The following is a 10,962-nucleotide window of genomic DNA, read 5'->3' as shown; positions in this document are numbered from 1 at the left end:
ACAGAGAGAGATCTGTTTCTAGCAGATCGAGTAGATACTATTGCTGTTGACAGTTAGTACGACAGTCCGCAGCACAGCAACCGTCAAGCGCAGACGAGGCCAATCCCGTGTCGGGGTTCGGTTAGTACGAACCCCTGTTTCTAATGGACTGGCCCGTCATCCTGTCTGGTTCAGTGTTAGTACGAACTCCTGTTTCTAATGCAGATCGGACCCTCCTGTCTGGTTCGGTTAGTAACGGTTAGTACGAACCCTGTTTCTAATGCAGATCGGCCCATCCTGTCTGGTTCGATTAGTACGAACCCCGTTTCTAATGCAGTCAGGGGACTTTGGCTTTCACTCACCATTTGCAGTTGCTGAAGTTGGTACAACAGGGTCATTTGTTGAGGGTTTATTGGTGAGGTTAAAAGTGCAGGGTTCAGACCAATGTTTTTTGCAGCAAACTGCAAGAGCTGTGCTTGAACCTGGAGGGGAGGACAAGGAGACAGAGAGAGGAGATTAGAGTTGGTCAGAACACCTCAAAATATCTTCAAACAGAGTAAAGGAGTCATGAGGAGAGCCTGGYGCTGGGGGACAGAAAACAAGGTGGTGTGTGTACGGAGAGAAACTTGGCTGAGGTATAGTGTATGTGTGTACCTGAGGGGTGAGAAACTGAGGCACTTGAGCGCGTAGACTAGGCTGGGAGGAGCCGAGAGGCGGCACTGACGGCTGAGGAGGAGGCTGCTGCATGGCCCGGGATAGTGCTGCTCCACTACTGCCCAACATTCCACTCTGCATCTACACACACACACACACACACACACACACACACACACACACGAGAGAGAGGAAATGACTAAATGTCAATAAGAGTCGACATGGCAATCACTCATTCCCTACAGACAGCCGATGAATAGGATGTCCCTCACAATACCCAACTCTGGTATTTGCTCACAGTCTCAGAGAAACCACAAATAAAGACACTACAGTAGTGATCAGCTGATTACTCCACCACTTTCAAAATCATCCAGGGTCCATTTGAAAGAAAATAGTTSAAAACCTAAGGTCTACCTTATCGAACCACTTACCAATACTGGAGAAGCTGGCACATTTGGAGTGCATTCAGTTGGATTAAATGGTGATCGTGATTAAATGATAGTGCTGTTTAAATGCCTCCCGCAATAMGCCAATAAAAGGAAAATGGGACACAAGTCGGGTAAAGAGAATTTTGTTCAGTGTCAGGCAAGAAGTTGTTCAATTCAATACTGTTATGACAGAGTTACAGTGCTTTGTTGGGCTTTCAAGGACTCTTATTTTCTATTCAATATCAATGGGCTCTCCATGCAAGGTTACCGACACTTGAGACAGAGTGGTGGCAAGCTGAATGGAATTCTCAACTACATCCGAAGTGTTTTCTGGAGGCCCCTATATTCTCCAGCTCCTGGSAATGGGTTCGTTCGTGTGTGAGTGAGATTGTCATGTAAGCATAATGTGTATCTGTGGGTGGGTGCTACTGTATACTTATCTACAGTAAATGTGTTTGTGGGTGTGTGTGTGGTTGTGAATAGGCCTTAAACTCCAGCAAAAAGCCCTTTGTTCAGGACCTCGTCTGTTCTGTTCAATAGATAATCTCCGGAAAATCACAAATAATCCTTCACAGATTCTTCATTGTAAAAGTGGTGTTTAATTCACTGTTTTCCATGTCTTTGGTGTCAATCTGTAAGACCTTATAAAATAATTCATGGGAACAATGCACTCTTGTTGGATACGGTCCTTAAGAACACTTGACAGCGCTTGAGAACGGTAGGCAAGTTGGTCACAGTTATGAGAAACTGTAGGAACCTTACATGCAGCCCCTTTCTACTGACTGAAAAACACCAAAATAAAGATGCCCAGGGTCCCTGCTCATTGCATGGTAACATGCGGCTTAGAAATGTGTGCAAGGAGGCATGAGGACTGCAGATGTGGCCAGGGCAATAAATTGCAATGTCCGTTACTGTGAGATGCTAAGACATCGCGCTACAGGAACATGCGACAGTATTCATGCGTGATTGTCCTGCGCATGTGGGCAGACACCTGCACATGGATGGCGGTACATATCGTCTCTCATCATCCGAATTACATCAGACCTGTCGGACGGACGGGTCTGGATGCGCCGCAAACTCAACTAACTGCCCCGACGTTCATCACATGTGTATTTACAGCTACAGTCTAGTGCCGATCCCTCGATCATGCTGGTTCCAGTACTGACGGTCCGCAATAGGCCCTCGAGGAGACACGTGGTGCGAACTGGTAGGGCCTCTCGGCCTAGGCTTCCGGTGTGTGTAGAGCCAGGTCTCACGCAACGAATCGGCGATTCCCGACTCCTCCACGGCCATTAAACGTCACCTGTTCCATGGATACGGGTGACACAAACCTCCACTCAATCGTCCAACATACGTCTCCATGGCTCTGACAGTCTAGCAAGAGTCGGCAAATAAGTGCTCTTACGTGATGAGTCACGGTTGTTGTCACACCTAGGGGTTAGTGGTCCGGATTCACGGTTATCGTCGAAGGAATGAGAGTTATCACTGAGGGCCTGTACTTGAAGCAGGATCGATTTAGAGAGTGGAGCGGGTCTCCGTTCATGGTCTGGGGCGGTGTCACAGGCATATAGGCGGACTTGAATTGTTCATTGCATGGCAAATTCTAGCGCTTGTGTTTACAGGGAACGGACATCCTCTCTTCCTCATGTGATACCTTCCTGTACGCCTTCATCCCTGACATGACCCCTCGCAGAACACATCTACCAGATTGTCCACGCTCGGGCCCTATGTAGTCTCGTTCTGTGCTGGTACGATTTCTGTGTTCTCTGGCATGGCCAGCGCAAGAGCCCGGATCTCAATCCTATTGAAGCCACATGCTGGACCTTTGTTCTAAGACTCGGAGGGTGGAGAGGTTTTTGGGCCATTTTACCCACTCTCTCACGAAATGTCTTCGGGACTTCAGGTAGCCTGCTTGGTGGAAGAGTGGGGTAACATCTCACGCAAGAACTCGGCTATACAATCTGGTTGCCAGTCCATAGGGCGTGCATTGGAATTAATGGCATTGTACTTGGTATGCTGCTGGTTTCACACATCGCTACTGCACGTTTATGTCTCGTCTGTTGATCTTGTTATGTTCATCCAAATTATTTTACACGTTAAGTTTTGCTGAAATAAACGCAGTTGACAGTCGAGAAGAGCGGTTTATTTTTTTTGCTAAATTATTTGTGTGTATGTAGTGTCCATGACGGGATCTGAACCTAACGTCTTAACAGTAATCGCAGGAAGGACTACCTCATTACGAGACTTTCGATCCTATCCTTGTCCTCTTACAGGTGCAGCGCATGGCCTTTCACCCCTTACCTAGTCTGTTGTTTAAGTTTTGCATGCTTGAGCCCGGGGAGCCCCAGGGCCCAGCCGCTAGGCTGTCAGGTTTGTTAAACCAAGGGAGCTTCATGCCGACGGGAGAACGGCATGTGAAATCGGTTTGAGGGGGGGGCGTCATCTGAAGACCGCCCGTCCTGTGATACAGGGAGGAGGGGAAGAATCCAGACACGTCAATAAATATTTCAGTTTTAAGTGCATCTTTTTTTTTAATGGCAAACGTTTTGACAAAGGAGTTACAACTTCTCATAATCTCCACACCCTCTAGGTAATAAGTAAAAGGTGGGACTGGAAAAAGAACCTGCAAGAAGACCTCTTGGTATAATTTTCACCATTTCAATTTTCAATTTGGCAGGTGGTGTTGTGTGTGGTTTATCCTTCGTAATCGACATGCCTTTTCACGTGAGCTTAGCCTTTCTGGATTGTCATGGACAGAACTGCGGATCCGATTCCTGGATAATGCTCAGTTGGCATTTCATTATAGTACCTTGCTGTCCTAGGAATGGGCTGCGGTCCGAGGAGGGTCTTTGGAGAGGGCCTGGGGACGGCAACCCGCGGGTTGTTCATCGCCGTTGTTGGTAGTCTGCCATGCCCATCAGACCGTCCGCCTTGTGCCATTCGAGTTTCTTCTCCCACAACACGTCGCCTTGGGAGAGGAGAAAGTGTCAGACTAAATATGGCAATACGTTCATACACACATACGCACGACATGACAGTCAGAACCCAACACACACATCGACAGTCAGATCCACACACACACACACTACAGCAGCTCCAGCCCACACACAGTACAGACCTCAACTCGAACACACACACATCAGGTCAGTACCCTTACGAAACCAACAGCAACCCCACCCAGTCAGACCCCCCTACATCAGCCCACCGACACAGTGCAGCAACCCATCACGTTTGTTCATTCTCTCAATAGTTCCCATTACATCCCTATCCGTTTTGCTTCGGCCCTGTTATTGTGTTAGTGTCGCGTTGTACTCGCTCAGTCAGACCCCCAGCGACACACAGCTCAGACCGCCCCACCACAAATTGTCTATTCATACAGGAGCCACCCAACTACATGGATGTCTTTTAGGTCCGTAGATCAGTCAGCACTCATGTACCAACAACATTTCTTCGCTTGCTTCTTTAGTTTCACTCAGTCAGCAGACCCCCACAAACACAGGGCTGCTGCATTGGGCTCTATCATATGGAAAACATCAGCAGTGCAGCACCACACCACACACAGTCAGAGGACCCACACAGCTAGATTGCCTGTCTTCCGCAGCCAGTCAGTACCGCACAACACAGCCGTCAGGACCCCACCACAACAGCCCAGTCAGACCCACTCAAGTCCAGTCAGACACACACACACACACACAGTCAGCAATTTCCACACACACACAGACCTACTACAACTAACTACCAACTACAGTCAGTCCCCTCACACAATTGTTTGCTTGCTCTCCCTTTGTCAGACACAGGACTACAGTCAGACCACAGCACACACACACACAGTCAGTTATCCCACACGACACACACTACAGCCAGACCCCCACACCACCAGCTCAGACCCCCCGGGTCCCACAGTCACAGTCAGTCCACCCCAGAATTTGCGTGCTTGCCTCACAACAGGGTCTGCCTGCACAGTCAGACCCCCACACACAAAATCAGTCAGACCCCCACAGCGGTTCAGCAGTGCAGAACCCCACACAGTGGGATATTTTATTCTTCCAAGGTTTCACACACACAATATTGCTGCTTTACTCCCTTGTCATTCGCTGATTTTTTGTGTAGTGGCACCCTTGCTCGTCTTCTTTCTCGGACACCGTCCATGACCACACTACAGCCGTGTTACGTACCCGAGCACACAGAAGTTCAGACCAACACACACAGGCTCTAGTCAGAATATCCTGCACCCCATGAGTCAGACGGACACAGAGTAGAACCCACATAGAGTCAGACCCCAGACACGAGTCAGCCGTTCACACGAGACGTCAGCCCCAACCAGGAGTTCAGAGTACGAACATTCATTTCACACATTGTGAGTCGGTCTCAGAACACCGCGAGACACAGAGTCAGAGTCTTCAGAAAAAAGCACTACACAGTCAGTACCCCTCTGTTTATTTTGCTTTGGTTTTCACATCTTTTCGTCGTCACACACACTACAGTCAGACACACACACACAACACACAGTCAGCACCAGCCACAGTCAGACACGACACACAACCCTACAACAGTCAGACTGGACACACACATGGACGCACACCAGCAGTCAGACACAGACACACACACAGTCAGACACACACATGGACAGTGTCACACAGTCAACACACACACACACACACACACCCACACATACAGTCCAGAATACACACCACAGCAGTCAGATCACAGATCACACAGTCAGACACACGCAACACACCACAGACACACAGTCAGACACACACACACAACACATTGGCAACACACACACACAGTCAGAACACCACACACAACACACACAGTCCAGACATTGCACAAGCCTGTATTGTGTGGTGCTGCTTAAAGGGACCACCACACACGGTCAGACACACTTGGCTTTTAACTCAGTTTGACGTTGCTGAAGCGGTACATGGCCCTAGCACACAAGCGGCACCACAGTGCGAGTCGACAACACACACATCGCACGCTACAAGTCAGTCAGTACACGACTGGTCAGATGGGCAGTCATGATGGGTTTATGCTTCACACACAACAGTCAGTCAGACACCACACAAGCACAACACACAGCAGACACCGTCAGCACACCACACATCCGCGTTTCGGTACACAGTCAGACACACACACAGTCAGACATCGACACACGTTCCAAGTCGTCCCTCACGGCGCATTGCATCGGTATCTTGGACGTCTAAACAGTCAGACAACACACAGTCAGGACACACACGCAGACACAGCCAGACACAAAGCACACACAATGGGGTTAGGGGCGGTTGAGGGTTAGCGGGTACCAGTCAAGACACAGTTTTTGTGACAGTCGACACACACAACCACAGTCAGATACACACAGTCAGACACACACAGCACACAAGTCGACGTTGGACACAGTCAGACACACACAGCAATGTCTCTCTTTTTCCGTATGCTGAATCACACTTCAATCCCGATATCACACACACACCATGGTCAGACCCACACACCACACATGCGACAGTCAGCCACACACCACACACACACACAGCCAGTCAGACCAACACACAGTAGTACACACTCAACACACACACAGTCAGCCACAACACAACACACAACAAGTCAACCACAAACACACACGAGCGACCAAACAGTCAGACACATTGTCACACAGCAGACACAACCACAGTCAGACACACACACACCACACATCAGCAGCACACATCCACATCAACACACACACACAGTCAGACACACACACACACAGTCAGACACACACACACACAACCATATGACGACGGCGACGACGCAGCTAGCACACACACACACACACATGTCAGAAAACACACACACAGTCAGACCGAGATCACACACACACATCAACACACACAGTCAGACACACACAGCGACACACCATCAGCAGACACATTCCACAGCACGACACACACAAGTCAGACACACACACACACACATGCATCACAGTCAGACACACACACACACACACCAGTTCAGAGACACACAACACACACAAAGTCCAGACACACCCACACACACACACAGATCACACACACAACAGTCAAGATGCACACACACACTACATCACACACACAACATTCACCAGATACAAGCTACACCACAACAGTCAGAGATACACCACACACAGTCAGGAGATACACACACACAGTCCAGCAGATACACACACACAGTCAGCAGATACACACACACAGCAACAGAGATCACATACACTAACGGTACAAGTCAGAGATACAACACACACATCAGCGATACAACGTAGAGATACACACCCACAAGTCAGAGATACACCACACCAGAGATACACAACACACAAGTCAGAGAATACACACACACACAGCGAGATCACACACACAATCGTATGAACCAAAGTAGAGTACACACACACAGTCAGAGATAACAGCACCAACACAGTCAGAGATACACACAACATGTAGAGATAACAAACCCCACAACAAACATCCAGAAATACACACACCCAGAAAAGATCACAAGAGGGAGAACACCTACTCATGGCTGGTCCAGCGGTTCATGTTGTTGCTCTTCAGAGCCTCCTCAGCAGGATCCCTCTGTAACATCAATGACGAACATGAGACATAGAACCCGAAGTCAGTGACACCTCAAGCTATACAACAAACACTGCAATACACATGCTTGAATACAGTTGAAGTAGGAAGTGTACATACACTCAATTAGTATTTTGGTAGCATTGGCCTTTCAATTGTTTAACTTGGGTCAAACGTTTTGGGTAGCCTTCCAACAATAAGTTGGGTGAATTTTGGCCCATTCTCCCGACAGAGCTGGTGTAAACTAAGTCAGGTTTGTAGGCCTCCTTGCTCACACACGCTTTTTCAGATCTGCCCACAAATTTTTCTATAGGATTGAGGTCGGGCTTTGTGATGGCCATTCCAATACTTGACTTTGTTGTCCTTAACCATTTTGCCACAACTTTGGAAGTATGCTTTGGTCATTATCCATTTGGAAGACCATTTGCGACCACTGACTGATGTCTTGAGATGTTGCTCACTTTTTCTTCTCATGAGAAGTCATCTATTTTGTGAAATGCACTAGTCCCTCCTGCAGCAAAGCACCCCCACAAAATGATGCTGCCACCCCGTGTTCCGGTTTGGGATAGTGGTCTTCAGTTGCAGCCTCCCCCTTTTCCTCCAAACATAACAATGGTCTTATGGCCAAACAGTTTATTTTTGTTTCATCAGACCAGAGGACATTCTCTCCAAAAAGTACAATCTTGTCCCCCATGTGCAGTTGCAAAACCGTAGTCTGGCTTTTTTATGGCTTGTTGGAGCAGTGGCCTCTTCCTTGATGAGCGGGCCTTTCAGGTTATGTCGATATAAGGACTCGTTTTAAGCTGGTGGATATTAGAATTCTTTGTACCCGTTTTCGCTCCAGCTATTCTTCACAAGTCCTTTCGCTGTTGTTCTGGGATTGATTTTGCACTTTTCGCAGTCCAAGTACGTTCATGTCTCTAGGAGACGAAACGGTCTCGTTCCTGAGCGGTATGATGTGCTGCATGCTCTCAGGTGTTTATACTTGCGTACTAATTGTTTGTACGATGAACGTGGTACCTTAGGCGGTTTGGAATGCCCAAAGAACACTTGGGAAATTCAAGAACTCGTGCGATGTCAAGCAAGAGGCACTCGGTTGAAGGTGGCACTAATCCACAGTACACCTCCAATTGACTCAATGATGCCAATTAGCCTATCAGAAGCTTCTAAAAGCCGATGACATAATTTTTTGGACTTTTCCAGCTGTTTAATGGCACAATGCAACTTAGTGTATGTAAACTTCTGACCCACTGGAATTGTGAATGGTTATTTCACTTATAATTCACGTGTCTGTAAACAATTGTTAGAAAAATGACTTGTGTCCATGCACAAGAGTAGATGTCTAAACTACTTGCCAAAACTGATAGTTTGGTAACAATACAGTTGAAGTGGGTTGAAAAACTAGTTTTAATATGACTCACCTAAGTGTATGTAAACTTCCGACTTCAACTGTACATACATTAAAATACAGGATTCTGAAACAATTTCAAAACAATTTCAAATACTGTGCTTGACTCTGAACTTGCTGGTTAATGGAAAAATCATTCAAACAAAACTGTACCCACATTTGACTTGGTGCCTCCGGTCGCTAGCCGAGTATCACCGCGTGTACCCGTGATGGCCCCCAGACCTCCCCGCCGACCTCACCAACTCCCCTAGGGACTCCTCCGTTATGGCCACTGTACCCCGCCCTGTGGAAAATTGGTCATAGAGAGGTCCCCCGCAGGGAGCAATGCGTACATCTCGCATCCCTCACCCTCCTGCGTGCGCTGATCCGCCCCACAATCAAGCCCACCTGCCCCGGTCCTCGCAACCCCATGGCGTCGGAGTCTCGCCGCCATCAACCATCTCATATCATAGTCACAGGAGGCTGGAGCAAAAGTTATTGAAATATATCAAATAGTATTTGAAACCAGGTCTGATTCTGACATTGCAAAATGTATCACATTCATACCGGGAAACCCATGTCAGTGAGCTGCTTGATGAGACGGTTCATGATCCAGGCTTCGTCTGGCTGGTTGCCCATCTTGCCCTTGGGCGGGCCCTTCTTGGGTGGCTGGCCCCACGAGTTACAGGAGGTGCTGTTCTCCTGGGAGGCGGGGCTGTTCCACATGTCTCCGGCATCAGCATCCCATTGGCCAGAAGACATGCCCATCTCCTCCTCCCTCCCACCTCCCCAACCGTCTTGCATAGATTTGAGGGCTGGAAGAGGAGCAGTGCAGGGTAAATGTGAATGTTGTGGAGTTGAATACTAATTAAAGATTATTTAGTAAGTGCCTTCTTGTAATATAGCTAGTTCACTGAAATCTGACACCTGACTGCAGTGCCAAACAATAGTCTCAAGGTTATTAGTATCTGTGTTTCTGCTGAACCAATATACTGCAGTCTTTGGAGTCTAACCATAGCACGTTGACAAGCAAGAATTTAACTGTACTATGTGCATGGGACCAATACACTTTGATTTGAGTTTTGACTGCTTGRAAAGATCAAGGGCAACTCCTTTGCGTGCAATTGGCAATGCAACCACTTGGTGCCAGTATTGTCACACAAGTCCCTTCATTTCTTGCTTGCCTTCTTAAACAGTTATTTAAAAAGCACAAACAAGAACTGCCAAATTGATCAAAGCATGCAACCAGGGAAACCTCTAGTGACACAATGTTATTCAAGACATCTAGAAAAGCATACAAACACATACAGTATTATTTTTGTTGTTGTTTACTGATAAGATGAGTGTTGACCATGTTCGTATACCAACGGCGTGTGGTCCTAACCTGGCTTGCAGGGTGCAGGTCCAGAGGGTCCGTTGTTTCCCCTCCTGTAGGGTCCATTGGGCTCGTGCCCCCCATCGCCCCAGCCTCCAGGAACACCAGGGGGTTTGCCCCAGGCAGAGGTGCCGTTGTCCACTGCAGGAGAGGGGCCAGCGGGCTCCCCCCATGCCGGCTCTGGCTTGGGCTGCTGGACACTGGGCAGCTCCCCCCAGCCTGGGAGAGGAGAGGACATATTTATAATGTWTGCTTTAAAGTTGTGTGCGCAACACTATTGCAAGTATTTTCACTTACAAGACCAGCAAACAGTGATCTGACATATTGTTAGCAATTGCAGTCTGGCAGTCTAGTTTTACTGCCAACTAACTGGTTCCATTACTGATGAAAATGTAACCATAAAACTACTGAGGAACAGTGTGTGCTAGCTTCCATTCATTCACTTGTCCTACACCCCYTTCTACTCTCAATRCTCMGGCTTTTCCTCGTAAAACAGTGYGCCAAGTTGTTACATGTTAATCAGAGGCAGTATTGTTTTGTACCAAATGGCACCCT

General features: G+C 47.9%; 1 protein-coding gene across 1 annotated transcript in view; it reads right to left on the bottom strand.

Moving 5' to 3' along the window:
* Window positions 1–10,962, bottom strand: part of LOC111969415 (trinucleotide repeat-containing gene 6C protein) — an 82,844-nt gene that overhangs the window by 23,252 nt on the left and 48,630 nt on the right. The window contains 8 exon segments of the mRNA XM_070445392.1: window positions 342–461; window positions 634–774; window positions 3,463–3,520; window positions 3,871–4,029; window positions 7,590–7,648; window positions 9,600–9,847; window positions 10,417–10,626; window positions 10,950–10,960. Coding sequence (XP_070301493.1) covers window positions 342–461; window positions 634–774; window positions 3,463–3,520; window positions 3,871–4,029; window positions 7,590–7,648; window positions 9,600–9,847; window positions 10,417–10,626; window positions 10,950–10,960 — 1,006 coding nt within the window.

The sequence above is a fragment of the Salvelinus sp. IW2-2015 genome, linkage group LG1 (genome assembly GCF_002910315.2).
Source record: "Salvelinus sp. IW2-2015 linkage group LG1, ASM291031v2, whole genome shotgun sequence".
In the NCBI taxonomy this organism is placed as follows: Eukaryota; Metazoa; Chordata; class Actinopteri; order Salmoniformes; family Salmonidae; genus Salvelinus; species Salvelinus sp. IW2-2015.
This window is presented reverse-complemented; position numbering and strand designations above follow the sequence as displayed.